The sequence below is a fragment of the Festucalex cinctus genome, chromosome 1 (assembly GCF_051991245.1).
Source record: "Festucalex cinctus isolate MCC-2025b chromosome 1, RoL_Fcin_1.0, whole genome shotgun sequence".
NCBI classification, from domain to species: Eukaryota; Metazoa; Chordata; class Actinopteri; order Syngnathiformes; family Syngnathidae; genus Festucalex; species Festucalex cinctus.
The window spans coordinates 7,071,569-7,086,790 of NC_135411.1; the positions used below are offsets into that span (position 1 = coordinate 7,071,569).

Here is a 15,222-nt window from a genome sequence, read left to right on the forward strand (position 1 = left end):
TCTGAAACTGTGTTTATTTCCTATAAAATGGGGCAATGATGTCATCTACCGGTGGTTGGGCATCAGTAAAGTTGTTTCCAAGTTTGATATTTACAGTGGAGCATGCTCAGATTCGCCCCCATTTAGCACCGCTCTAAAAAATACAATTGACAAGTATACTTGTCAAAGGCAGTGAATGAGTTTTAAAAAGTATTTTTCCACACTTCCTGTCGACTGAAGATGACATCACCTGTGCGGAGGAAGTAAGTAACGACCAATCATGGCACACCTGTTTTCTGGGTTTGGTCAGCAAACTGAGCAATGGTTGGTCGTTATGGACAAAAATATTGTGACAATTGTCCAATACAAAATATGGACAAAAGTATTGGGACAACTGTCCAATACAAAATATGGACAAAAATATTGGGACAACTGTCCAATACAAAATATGGACAAAAATATTGGGACAATTGTCCAATACAAAATATGGACAAAAGTATTGGGACAACTGTTCCATACAAAATATGGACAAAAATATTGTGACAATTGTCCAATACAAAATATGGACAAAAGTATTGGGACAACTGTCCAATACAAAATATGGACAAAAATATTGGGACAACTGTCCAATACAAAATATGGACAAAAGTATTGGGACAACTGTCCCATACAAAATATGGACAAAAATATTGGGACAACTGTCCAATACAAAATATGGACAAAAATATTGGGACAACTGTCCAATACAAAATATGGACAAAAATATTGGGACAACTGTCCAATACAAAATATGGACAAAAGTATTGGGACAACTGTCCAATACAAAATATGGACAAAAATATTGGGACAAGTGTCCAATACAAAATATGGACAAAAATATTGGGACAACTGTCCCATACAAAATATGGACAAAAGTATTGGGACAACTGTCCCATACAAAATATGGACAAAAATATTGTGACAATTGTCCAATACAAAATATGGACAAACGTATTGGGACAACTGTCCCATACAAAATATGGACAAAAATATTGGGACAACTGTCCAATACAAAATATGGACAAAAATATTGGGACAACTGTCCAATACAAAATATGGACAAAAGTATTGGGACAACTGTCCCATACAAAATATGGACAAAAATATTGGGACAACTGTCCAATACAAAATATGGACAAAAGTATTGGGACAACTGTCCAATACAAAATATGGACAAAAATATTGGGACAAGTGTCCAATACAAAATATGGACAAAAATATTGGGACAACTGTCCCATACAAAATATGGACAAAAATATTGGGACAACTGTCCAATACAAAATATGGACAAAAGTATTGGGACAACTGTCCCATACAAAATATGGACAAAAATATTGGGACAACTGTCCAATACAAAATATGGACAAAAGTATTGGGACAACTGTCCAATACAAAATATGGACAAAAATATTGGGACAAGTGTCCCATACAAAATTTTTGGGTAATTTTTGCATTTATGTCACAAAATATTTGTCCTAGTTCACCAAAATTGGTTGAGGTTTCTTCCACACTAAACTCATCCAAGCATGCCTTAAATGGACCTTCTTGCTTTGTGCACCGGACAGGAAAAAAAAAAAAAAGATAGCTTGGGATGTGTGTCTCAATATGGTAGTCGTCGTTATCCTCCAAAAGAACGAGACTGAGGAAAAGATTTTCAAGACTTTTTGCTTCGTTCTTTTGTAAAATCTGCATCATGCCAACAGCTTTTGCTAATGGAGGAGCCTGTCTCACTCTCTCTGTTTGTCCGTCTGTCTGTCCGCCAAAAGGTGATGTAATCAAGGTGAATAAAGCTTTCAGCGGCCGTGTCAGGCTGCCAGGATACGCTGCCAATCCCCTCGACGCTACCATGGAGATCTCCAGCCTGCGCACCAACGACTCGGGCACTTACCACTGTCAGGTTGCCGTGGGCAACGAGTATGAGAGAGACACCGTGCCCCTGGTGGTCTACGGTAAGCTCAGCAGAGAGTGACAATAAAGTGATGGCACAACGAAGGGGATGATTTATTTATTTATTTATTTTCTGTGCTAATTGCTCATTTTCATAACATGTTGATGTTAGCATGCCGGTGATCTGATTTGAATTACAATTAGGGCTGCAATTAATTGAAAACAATTATAATTTCAATTAAGACACTCCACAATTACAAAATCAGCATAATCATTAAAAATATATTAATTATATATACTAATTTTTGAGTTGTTTACATTTATACATTTTGCACCTTTTTAAATTTTAAAATGACTAAGTTAATACATTTTGTTTCATATTTTGCATAATTAGTGTTTCAAAGAATTTTATGTTGTAATATTTTATTATTATTATTATTATTATTATTATTATTATTATTTTACATTTAAACATTTTCATGTTTTAATAAATGATTGTCCAACTTCAAGTTTTTATCAACATAAATAAATAAATAAATAAATAAATAAATAAATAAATATTATTACAAATATATATTATTATAAATTCTGTTTGGTCTGAAAAGAATTTACACAATTATAGTGTTTCTATTTTTTTTGTTTTTGTTAATTGGTCTTAATATTTTTAAATATGTAAACATTTTCTTGTTTTGTACCAAGAAGAAATAAATATTTGAATAATCGTGATTTAAATTATTGCCAAAATAATCATGATTGAATATTTTTAGAATTGATTAATCTATTGATTATTCAATCGATTAATTGACTAACCGGATTAATTTCAACTTTGCATTTTTGCGTTTTTTGCAATTTTGCATTGTTTATATGCTTAAATCAGAGGATATTTGCAATTTTAAATTAACAATGGCTCCAAACGTTTACAAGATTATTAAAATAGTTGACGATTAATTTGATAATCGGTTACTGGTCGATTAATCGATTCATTTTAACAGCTCTGATCGTGATTATTATTTTTTTTTTTACATAATCGAGCAGTCCTAATTACAATGGTGGCAAGTAACAAAGCACCAAAATCTTGCAAGTGTGCTGAAGTAGATTTTTTGTTTAAAAATTCCCTTTTTTACTAAAGTACACATTTTTGAGTACTTTTACCAAAGTACAAATGGTGATGATTAATTAAGCATGAAAAATGCTAATTCAGCACATCAGTCACATCACAATGACTGACTTGATTAATGGACTGCGTGTAGCCCATTTTTCCCCTCATCTCAATTTCCACCTGAGTAATTACGTAATTATTTTTTTTTAATGAAAGCGTTTGGGCTGAATACCAATGACATTCTTTCATCTGTGAAATTCCCCGCGGATCCTTCGTGTTCTTGAAGGCTTCCTCGCGGTATTCTGCGGAATAAGACGCGTGCGTTTATTTATTTGTGTGCGTGTGCAGGTGTGCTGTTTCATTACCAGACTCCCGGCGCTCGTTACGCCCTCTCCTTGGCGGACGCTCGGCGAGCCTGCCAAGAGAACTCGGCTCGGATGGCCACGTCGGCCCAGATGTGGGCCGCCTATTATGACGGCTTCGCCAGCTGCGCGGCCGGCTGGCTGGACGATCAGACTGTCCGGTGAGGGGGAGAAGAAATGACTTGCCTGCCTGCTTGCCTGCCACTTCGCTGCTGCGCTCATTAGTTACACACATTGTCAGAAAAAAATAAATAAATAAAAAAACAACTTTGAATTGCTATTCATTAGTGCTGAAAAATGAGCCATCCATTTATTCATCTTCAATCGCACTTATCTTCAGAGCAGGAAATTGGTGTGTGGCAGCAGCCATAGAGTACAAGAAAGTCACATGAAAGTAAAAAAAAAAAATGTCTTCTGCTTGTCTCTGCAGCTATTCTGTCCAGCCAACTGAGCTGGACTGCTCTGGACATAAGGAGTACTCGGCTGGAGTGAGGAATTATGGGAAAAGGGACCCCAAAGAGTTGTTTGATGTGTACTGCTTTGCAAAAGAACTGGACGGTAGGACACACGCACACGCTGACACATTTGTGGTGGGGGGAGGCTTAAAAATATAATAAAGATAACAGTCAGTTGATGATGAGCTTGGTGCATTTTTCTTTTCATATTAAGAGCGATCTAATCTTTAACTTGAAGTTAAACATGAACAAATTAACATAGAAGAAATTCTGCACATTTTTTAAACTGTAAAATAGAACTTGACCCTAGTCTCCACAAATATATGCATTATTATTAACTCATTCGCAATCCCGTTCGCTCCCGGCTGTTTTACTGGATTTGGACTGATTTCGCAAGGCCCACAGAATATTGTGTTCTATTGCTATAAAAGCATGGAACCTATCAAAAGAAAGATGAAAGTCTCTTCTTTCATCAGGAAAAAAAGTATGTTTCTATCTGTTTCCGTTTTGCAGCATTTAGCATTAGAAGAGAGCTAAGTTTCATCAGTTTTCACAAATCTATTCAAAATTGTAATTTACCTTTTTTTTCTAGATGGCCCTGGTTGATCTCCTTTGCTCTGCTGCCACCTGCTGGCCGTATGTGTAATAACTACCATTTCTGCAACCGTTCTTTGCAGTTGAGAGGCTGCATCAAAGCCTTCTGTATGCTCGAGCATAAAACAAACAAACAAAACAAAAAAAACAAAAAACGTATAAATACGTCTTTGGGACACTTAGAACATTAAAAAAACGTATTTAAACGTTATTGGGAGCAAATGAGTTAAATGTATTACTGCTAAATTTTGACGTGGACGCGTCTGCTGCGTTGCGACTGGAATTTGCCCCGTACATGCTTTTCAAGTAAGGGGCGATCATTAATCGCATGTTTAAAAAAAAATTAGTGGCATTAAAAGAACGTTAAATGAAATAAAATGACACCCATAAGTGTCACATCGCCCACTTTTAATTGAGGGTTTATTGTATCTGGATTAAAGTCTACGAATTCTGCCATATTCTGACCAACGTGAGTAAAACCACATGACTGCAGTGGTGACAGTCAGAACACACAGTTTATTTATTTTTAGCACGCCTTCCTGCCACTGCGACGCTTGCTGCTGAACGTGCCACTAAAAATAGTCGGCTATTTCTGCCTCACCTGGGACAATTGGCAAAAAATAAATAAAAAAAAAAAAAGCAACATGTTTTTCTTCCTCCTTGATTGACTGATTGTCAACCCTTTCAAAAGCCGGCATCAAAATGAGCTCCGACCTCAATTTCTTTTCTGCCTTCCCGTTCTATTTCCTGGCTGCAGGCGAAGTGTTTCACGCCTCAGTTCCCGGCAGGTTGTCGCTGTCCTCGGCATCCGACCGCTGCGTGTCGCTGGGGGGCCAGCTGGCCACCGTGGGCCAGCTCCATCTGGCCCGGGGGGCCGGCCTGGACAGCTGCGCCCCGGGTTGGCTCTCGGACGGCAGCGTCCGCTACCCGCTCGGCCTCCCCCGGCCAGGCTGCGGCGGGAGCGAGCCAGGCGTTCACCAAGTCACGGCCAACGTCACCGCCGACAACAGCACGGCGCTGTACGACGCGTACTGCTACAGAGGTGAGCGGCGGATGGATGGATGGATGGATTGATTGATTGATTGATTGATTGATTCAGTGATTGATTGATTGATTGATTCAGTGATTCAGTGATTCAGTGATTGGGAAAAGTCAATTTTTTTTCACAGCTGTCATGTTGACAGTGGGGTTCATATGGAGGACCAAAAGTGCCAAAATTCAAAACAAATAAATGACTGAATAAATAAATAAATGAATAAATGACTAAAAGTGAAAGTAAAAATTGATATAGAAAAATATAATTAGAACGTTATATCCAAAAAATAAATATAAATGGAAATAAAAAGAGCAAAAAATATATACAGAAATAAATATATTTGTATTTCATTTTTTAATTATATTTTTTATCCATCCATCCATTTTCTTGACCGCTTATTCCCCACTAGGGTCGCGGGGTGAGCTGGCGCCTATCTCAGCTGACTCTGGGCAGTAAGCGGGGGGGACACGCACACTTAGGGACAATTCGGAGCACCCAATGAACCTGCCATGCATGTCTTTGGAATGTGGGAGGAGACCGGAGTACCCGGAGAAGACCCACGCGGGCACGGGGAGAACATGCAAACTCCACCCAGGAAGGCCGGAGCCTGGACTCGAACCCGAGTCCTCAGTACTGGGAGGCGGATGTGCTAACCGCTCATTCACTGTGACGCCCTATATTTTTTATATCCATTTTTATTTTCACCTTTAGTCATTTATTTGTTATTTATTTATTTATGTATTTATGTATTTATGTATTTATTTATTTATGTATTTATTTATTTATTTATTTATTTATTTATTTATTTACTTTGTCATTTATTTATTTATTTAGTCATTTATTTATTTATTTAGTCATTTATTTAGTCATTTATTTATTTGGAATTTTGGCAGTTTTGGGCCATACTGCCAAGTGGAAATGTTATTCAAATGAGGGGGGCGGTCCTAAGCATGTCTTGGGTTGCCCACCGTCACCTCAACTTGCGACTTGAGTTGCTCGACAACAAGTGAGAGCAGACAGTGGACACGATCGTCGTCCATTGCTGGAAGCTCTCCAGTGCAAGCCGGCGAGACTTCCATGTTCGCCGGGCCGCTCACTCGGCCAATGGCGGGCAGTTTGCAACGGCGGAGTCCAACCCAGGACATGCTTAGGACCGCCCCCTCATTTGAATAACATTTCCACTTGGCAGTATGGACCAAAACTGCCTAAATTAAAATTAAATAAATGACTAAATAAATGAATAAATGAATAAATAAATAAATGGATGACTAAATGAATAAATAGACTCAAAGTGAAAATAAAAATGGATATTAAAATGTGGATTTTTATATCCATTTTTATTGTCACTTTTAGTCATTTATTTATGTAGTCATTTATTTATTTTGAATTTTGGCACTTTTGGGCCGTACTGCCAAGTCGCAATGTTATTCAAATGAGGGGGCGGTCCTAAGCGTGTCCTGGGTTGGACTACGCCGCTGCAGTGAAAAGTTCATATTTTGTCCAGAATTAATTTGATCACGTCATGATTTTTCATGTACAATTACGGTAATACCTTTAAAAACTATTTTTTTTTCCACTTGCTGTCGACTGCTGATGACATCACCTGTGCTGAGGAAGTAGGTAACGACCAATCATGGCTCGCCTGTTTTCTGGGGTTGGTCAGCAAACTGAGCAATGATCGGTCGTTACCTACTTCCTTAGCACAGGTGATGTCATCATCAGTCGACAGCAAGTAAAAAAAAAAATACTTTTTAAAGGTATTAATTGCACATGAAAAATAATGGTTACCACCTTCATTATAGACAAAATATAATTTTTTTACTGCTGAAAATTGTTCAATGAGTCAAGTATCTCTTTAATGTTTTTATGAAGGACAATTTTATAAAGAGTGCTGTTGTTCTTATTAAGATACACATTCCAAATGTGTCTGTTTCAGCAGTTGGGGCATCATCGTGAATGGAAAACACTATGAGAGCACTTTACCTACTTTGAGGTAGAAAATGCTCAATAAATAAAAGCTCATTTACCAATTAATACAATTGATGATAGTTTCATTCAGTCGCTGTTGAATAGAGATCGGGAAAATAATTTGATATGTTTATTGCTAAAGCAATATCGTAAACGGAACAAGACCCAAGACTGCAATAGTTTTTTGTATGAGTAATTGGCAGCTGAAAGAAGCGATTCGATGTCGAGGAAAATAATGGATGCTCCAGGTGGTCTTAAATGTCCTTGACGGGCCAAAAGTCTTCACTCCAAGCAGGGGGAAGAAGCTGTAGCAGCAAGCCTCCAATTTGCTCTGTAATAACAATGACAGAAAATGCCACGGCCAGTGTTGTCACTATGGCAACAGGTAATCCTGAGCAACGTCTTCACACTGTCGTGCAGCTGCGAGAACGCTGGATTGACACAAACAATGCAAGGATTGGCTGAAAATCTTACCGTGAGTTGTCGATTTTTTTTTTTCCCCCCATCTTTATTTTTGCTGTAGGTAAAGTGGAGAACACAGACAGCATCTCTCAGATCTACACGTCCCTGTGGAAGCCCTGGAGCTACCTCACAGAATCCAGTACGGCGTCTTCGCCGACAGACAGCCCACCTGCCGTCACTGTCAAAGGTTTTCTTTTTTTTTTCTTTTTTTACATTCATCAGTTCATGAAACGCAGATTTAGCAGATTTTTTTTTTTTCCTTCGCATATTGACATGGTTTCCCGTTTACTAGCATGAGAAATAGGGGTGTGCTCAAAAAATCGATACGGCAATATATCGTTGCGGGCCTCATCACAATACACGTATCGATACGCAGGCGTCAGAATCGATATTGCTCGTTAACTTTAAATCGGCAGTTCACGTTTGCCTTTGCGGCTTGCATTGTGCCTAAAAAATAAAAAACCAGCAGCGTCTTTGAAGTTAATTGCCTTCAATTAAGGCAAAAATAACTCACCAGTGATTGGACACTGTGTCTTGCTAAGAAAAATGAAAGCAGAGGAACAATATCAACATTTATTTAGTTACTTAACATGTCACGTGTCTCAGTGCACCAATTTTCCTATATTTTGTTTTAAAAAAATGAAATAAAATGTGTCTTATGTGGGATACATATGTATCGCAATATGTATCGTATCGTGGAGCCTGTATCGTGATACGTATCGTATCGTGAGGTTGGCGGCAATACCCAGCCCTAATGAGAAAGCATAATGATTGGTAGTGTAAACACCGAAACTAATGAAGCCAATTTTATTTTATTTTTTCAGGAAGCTGTCCTTACTTTGTTCAAATGGGGTCGCTACTTTTGTTTACTATCACGAATGCCAACAAATTATTAAAAAAAAAAAAAGGTACAAACAAAATAGCTAATGTCAATCACATTTGACTGCGATTGGCCGGCAACCAGTCCAGGGTGTCCCCCGCCTACTGCCCAAAGCCAGCTGAGATAGGCTCCAGCACCCCCCGCGACCCTTGTGAGGACTAAGCGGTCAAGAAAATGGATGGAATCCCATTTGAGCTCTTGATTGATTGAGAGGTGGACCAAAACAGGAACAGCATGGAGGAAAGTGAACCAGGACACAACGATAAACAACAGATAAAAGAAACCGTAACCAACCATTGCCTTATTTAAGAGATTAAGAGAACTGTTGTTTGTGAACAATATGTCATGTACTATAAAAGCATGGAGCCTATCAAAAGAAAGATTAAAGTCTCTTCTTTCATCAAGAAAAAAAATTCTGTTTCTATCTGTTTCCGTTTTGCAGCAATTAGCATTAGAAGAGAGCTAAGTTTCATCAGTTTTCACAAATCTATTGAAAATTGTAAGTAATTGAGCTTTTTTTTTTTTCTACATGGCCCTGGTTGATCTCCTTTGCTCTGCTGCCACCTGCTGGCCGTTTGTGTCATAACTACCATGTCTGCAACCGTTCTTTGCAGTTGAGAGGCTGCATCAAAGCCTTCTGTTTGCTCTAGCATAAAAAAAAAACAAAAAACTTATAAATATGTCTTGGGGACACTTGGAACATTTAAAAAAAAAACGTATTTACACGTTATTGGGAGCAAATGAGTTAATGATAACTTAATATTTGTACGAAGTATAGAATGCGCTGACTTTTGATACAACTGTGATCCGCAGGTGACAGTGACCAATCTCCATCCAACTGGACCGGACTGGTGGACCTCGAGGAGGAGGAGGACGAGGAGTCCCTTCTTAGCGTCAATGCTTGTAAGTCCGGTTGATGACGTCTCGCTCATTCGCTCGCTCTGATGTTCAAAAGCAGAAGGGTAATTAGCAACCGCGTTCCCAGCCGCAGACCGCTGGTCCTCGCAGCCCGCAGAATCCTACGTGAGCCTTCACATCGTTCCGGGTCAAAGCATCGACTGGGGCGAACCGTTTGAGCCCGATTCCAGCGAATTTCTCCGGCCTCCCGTCGTTCCAACACCTGCTGAGAAAAAGGTTCGTTTTTTTGTGTCTTTTTGTTTTGGTGCCTTATTACCGTCGACGTTGGGAATAAATTCAAACAATTTCGTAGAACAAACAGAATTTCAGGCTGTAACTGGAGGTCAGTGCTTTGCAAAACCTTCATTAGAGATCTGAAATTGAACATTTTCATATGGACTCCAGCTTCATGCGTGATTTTGAAATAATTGCAGGTCATCTCCGGGATTGTGAAATCCTTTTGGAAGCCTTGGAACTACCTGGCAGGCACCGACGTTGGGAGTGAGGAAGCAACTGCAACTCCCAACGGAACTGTGGATGAAGAAGACGTGAAGGAGAAGAAGAAGAAAGTGATGAAGCAGGAGGAAGCAAATTTGTCCACTACAACATCACCGGGTGAATACTTGGATTGTTACTTCTTTCGTTTACGCCAGGGGTGTTCAAACTTGTTCATTTGAGGGCCACGTACAGAAAATCAGAAGGACGCAAGGGCCACATCATGTTATGAAGAGAAATTGTGTTTCGTCCTAAAAATTATACAAATAATTTATTTGTGCTTTTGCATATTTTGAAAAATGCTACAGTATATAAACCAAAATTTATTTGTAATATGGCAGTAGGGTTATAAGATAGTTTTGGAATTTTTCATTTTAGTTAGTTCTTATTTTGTTTTGAGTTTTGTTTTTAAATTTAGGTAGTTGTAATTAGTTTTCAGGGTGGTTCTGTTAGTTCTTATTAGTATTAGTTCTTTAATAAATCTTAGTTTTAATTTAGTTAGTTTCAGTATTAGTTTTAGGTTGTTGTTTTTTTTGTTTTTTGTTTTTTTTGTGTGTGTGTATTACTTCTGCTCAATATTAAAAAAAAGACCATGAGCGCAACGTCATTATTCCAGGTTATATCAAAATAAATCGACTAAAAATCACATTTAAAATAATCTCCAAAGGCTCATGCATTAAAATAATTACCAAAGACTAAAACAAAGGATATTTTTGCTATAATTATAGTTAGTTTTATTTTAGTTAGTTTTGTCAACATAAAATGTAGTTTCAGTTTTCTTTTTTTAAAAAGCATTTTCGTTTTTATTTTATTTCGTTAACGAAATTGTTTTTTGAATTTTAGTTTTATTATTAGTTTTAGTTAACTAAAATAACCTTTAATAGCACCAGTGTTTTTTGATACTTCATACTTTGACCATCTCCAAACATTTTTGGTTTTATTTTATTTGAACTGAGTCAAATGCCATTTTTAGCGCGGGCCACTAAAAAATGGCTGGTGGGCCGCAAATGGCCCCCGGGCCATAGTTTGGACACCACTGGTTTCCGCCTTTGTGGCATCAAGTCGAACGTTTTCAAAGCACATTAACTATAATAACAACAAAAGTGCTCTAAATAAAGACATATGGGGGAACAAAAACGGGTATTAATAATTCAGTTCAGCGTAAGGGCATTTGCATTAGATTATGCAAAAAACATGAAGCCTTTATTATTATGATTATCAATCATGTGAAGTTTGGCTGCTTAAAATGTCAAAATAGTTCCATGGCGGGAAAAAAGTTGGTGGTGTATGTTTTGACATCGTAGTTTTATGTTGAGAACATTTTTGTGTTTAATGTACAAAAGAGCAAATACTGTAATTGTCTTTGCGTTTGCTCCCAAATGACACCCTTAGGTTATATATGAAAAATGTGTACTGGGGAAATGTATTTATCGAAAAAACACAGAAGTCAAATCCGCGCTTCTTTTGCTGATTATCTTCTCCGCCGGTGCTGTTAACTCGCTGTTCTTGTCACGGCGCGCTCTAATTTCTGTAAATGTCTTTCCCGAGCTGGCTATTAGCGACGACCGTTATTTGCTATTGTCAACATCATCATCGCGCGTGAAGAACATCTTGGCCCGAAAGCCAGAAAACTCGTATCATCATCATCATCATCATCATCATCATCATAGTTTGCATTCTGTCAGGAGTTCTGCGTGGATGAACACATTCAAACGTCTGCAGAGGAAAGTAATGACCAATAAAGTGCATTTCGAGATGTTCAATTCAATTCTGGGGAAATCTGTGAGGCTTTTGTTCCCTTCTTTGTATTACTCTGTTTCATCTGCACAGTAAATATTGTAAAGTAAATTTTATTCTAAACGGAGTCTATTTGGTTCCAGTCTAAACAGAGTAACATTTATACTTAACATATTCAAAGTATATTTCAATCAAGGTATTTTTACTGCGTACGAGAGAATTGAAAAAACATATTAAAGATTTTTCACTCTGAAATTCTAATTAAATTATGCAGGGAGAGATTTTGACTAAATTTTACTAGCTCATCTAAAAAAAATAAAAGTCCCTCAAGGGTTGAGGAACAAACCCGCAACTTCAGGTTAAGAGACAGCCCACTTTCTCCCTGAGACATGCCGCTCGTACTGTGTTAGTATATCGCTCGTGTCAGCTGGAATCTTCGTACCTCCAACAGACCAAAAACAATGGTTTTATATATATATATATATATATATATATATATATATATATATATATATATATATATATATATATTATCTCGTTCGGTCCTCAACCCTTGTGTAACTTTTTTTTCTTTTTTTTTTTTTTAACATAAACTAGTAAAATGTACTCAAAAAAAATCCTTCTAAAATTTACAAAAATTTTTGAGTGAAAAAGCTTTATTAACTTTTTGTCATGGGATAGGCCAATTCTCTCGTACACAGTAAAAATATATATATATATTTTAAAGGAATTTACACCACGGTATTTTAAGGTCTTCCAACAGTTAACGATAGGCAGGTAATGATTAAATCTTGTCTTTGACACCATGGCGATGTAATTTTTAATGAAATATTAGGTATTTTGCTGGTTAGTTTTCAAACACGGAAGTAAAACACCCGGTTCAGTAAGACCCCGCCTCTCCCCGTGTGATTGCTGCGCCCCCGGCGAGCCGACTGCAGTCTGCTGTTGGAGATCTGCGTTTGAGCACTCCTCTGAATGCAAGCCATCAATTCTTCAATAAACATTTGAAACAAAACGGCTGCTTGCCGCAAGAAATTGTGGATGAGGTGGTGAGGAGAGGAAAGAAGAAGGAGGGGAAAAAAAAAACTGAGCTGGTCTTGAACCAGGGACTTGCTGCTTACAGAGCAAGCACATTAACCACTATACTATTCGGTTAGGTTCAATAGTGCAAAAGTTTTACTTGAAGTTTACACAAGTGTCGGCCAGAACTTTTGTAGGAATTTAAGACCCTAACCCTAACCCAACCTCCCCCCACCCCAAATTGTCATTGCACTTTGGCATCGCAAATGTGAAGGGTAATTGATTGCTTTGAATTCATTTGGACAAAATGTTTGCTGATAAAGGCTACTTTTGTCACTATCCCATGGAGGTCTCACAGAAAGTGGGCGTGCGTTTAGTTCCCAGAGGCGGTGAGGGGGTGGGTCTGCACCTTATGACATCATAGAGTGCCAACAGCTCGTTTTCTCAGGTTAGGAGGGGCTGGTCCTTGGAGAGCAGAATGACCTAAAATTTCTCAGAGAGGGGCGAATGGAGGAAAAGACCACCTCAGTCATGTGTTTGGTGAGGAATTAGCATTTTAACACGGCTAAAAGCTCCAAAAAGTTGATTTTTCATGTTCTGTCCCGTTAAGAAAAATTTATTCTTCCAAGTGTAAATTTTACTTTGTTTAGAATGAGACCAAATAGACTGTGGAGAGTAAAATGTACTCTACAAAATTTACTACGTGAGTTTAACTTGATTATATAGAATGCTTTTTAAAAGACATTTATGAGTTCAAACATTTATAGAAAACACAAAAGCTTCATTTACAACTTATTCATAGCCAGCCCAGTTAAAATAAATTTTGACGTCTATAGCCGTCAATGGCAGTGAATGATTATTAAAAGGATAGAAAAAAAAAAAAACACCACAACTCAAGTGATCTTCACTTCATCGCAGGTCACTTTCCTTGGGGAAGTTTCCTGTCCACTGGCGCCTCCAAGGACGATGCGACCCCAGCCAATGAAGAACTCAACTCAACTCATCTGACATCTTCATCTGCCCCCAATAATTCCTTGACTACCGGGACAACCATCAGTGAGGAGACTCCACAAACGCGTCCGTCCACCGCCCCTAGCCCAGTCCATGAAACAACTTCATCTAGCGGGGAAACCTGGCTTCGTGTAGATGCCGAGACCACAACCCAGTCCAGTGACAGGAAGGAGGTCACGGTGACGTCCCGAGCCAGTTCCAGAGGAGGAAGAGGCCGGGGCAAGAAGAACAGAGGGGAGGATAGGAGCAGAGGAGAAGACAAGGGAAAAGCAGATGATGAAGGAAGTGGCGAGATTACCGCTGCCGAGGCCAAAGGGGAGATTCAGGTCTCGCGACGCCCAGTCGGGACCGGTGGTAGAGAGAGGTCCAGGTCTAGAGAAAGAGGTCACAGGAGAGGACAGACCACGACCACAACAACCGCCAACCCTCCCACCACTCCTGAACCCTCCGTGATGTCCACATCTTGGATTGTTGACCTGCCAGCGTCCACAATCTCGTCCGCCGTTTCCACTGAAACGCAATCCCCGTCTGTCCAAGCAGACTTGGAGAATTCTTCTTCTTCTTCTTCTTCTTCTTCTTCTTCTTCTTCTTCTTCTTCTTCTTCTTCTTCTTCTTCTTCTTCTTCTTCTTCTCCTCCTTCTTCTTCATCTTCTTCTACTTCTTCTTCTCCTTCTACTTCTTCTTCTTCTCCTCCTCCACCTTCTTCTCCTCCTTCTTCTTCTTCTCCTTCTTCTTTTCCTTCTTCTTCTTCTTCATCCTCAACATCCACACCATCCTTTTCGACATCAACCTCAACTCCGACCCCGTCCCCATCTCCAGCCCAGTTTGTGCCGTCTCTCTCCCCTTCAACGGCACCGTCTCCAGCTCCGACTGTTGGATCAGTATCCAGAGGACCTTCTCCATTTCCACCCTCAGACCGCCAGAACAGCTCTGCCAACCCCGCAGCACTGCTGGACTGGGTTACGATTGAGAGCGTGGCGGTTCTCAACGTCTCTCTGGATCCCGCTCCGGAAGAGGAGGAGCCCGCCTGGTCCCAGACGGTGGGCTCGGGGTCCCCGTTGCCAGGCAACATGGAGGAGGAGAGCAGCAGGTTCAATGTCAGCACCATCACTCTGGTCCCGGTTGGTGAGTACTGATGTCCTGATTTCGTGTCATCTCATTATTGTGATCTCAATGTCCGTCTTTAGCCAACGTGTTTTTAGCTAACTCGTAGCTAGCGCATCTTGAGGAATTTGCAAACTTGGTCTCAAAATAACCCACTGTTTTGAGCTCAAGCTGCTGACGGTAAAAACAAAATCAAT

The 15,222-nt window shown here is 39.2% G+C and overlaps 1 protein-coding gene across 3 annotated transcripts in view; it reads left to right on the top strand.

Moving 5' to 3' along the window:
* LOC144014174 (neurocan core protein-like) overlaps positions 1 to 15,222 on the top strand; it is a 99,099-nt gene that overhangs the window by 56,078 nt on the left and 27,799 nt on the right. For all 3 annotated transcript variants that reach the window (XM_077513781.1, XM_077513791.1, XM_077513773.1), the window contains 9 exons: positions 1,785 to 1,967; positions 3,353 to 3,527; positions 3,797 to 3,924; positions 5,173 to 5,457; positions 7,943 to 8,068; positions 9,575 to 9,664; positions 9,747 to 9,895; positions 10,093 to 10,273; positions 13,829 to 15,046. In XM_077513781.1, the coding sequence (XP_077369907.1) occupies positions 1,785 to 1,967; positions 3,353 to 3,527; positions 3,797 to 3,924; positions 5,173 to 5,457; positions 7,943 to 8,068; positions 9,575 to 9,664; positions 9,747 to 9,895; positions 10,093 to 10,273; positions 13,829 to 15,046 (2,535 nt within the window). The remainder of the gene's footprint in view (positions 1 to 1,784; positions 1,968 to 3,352; positions 3,528 to 3,796; positions 3,925 to 5,172; positions 5,458 to 7,942; positions 8,069 to 9,574; positions 9,665 to 9,746; positions 9,896 to 10,092; positions 10,274 to 13,828; positions 15,047 to 15,222) is intronic.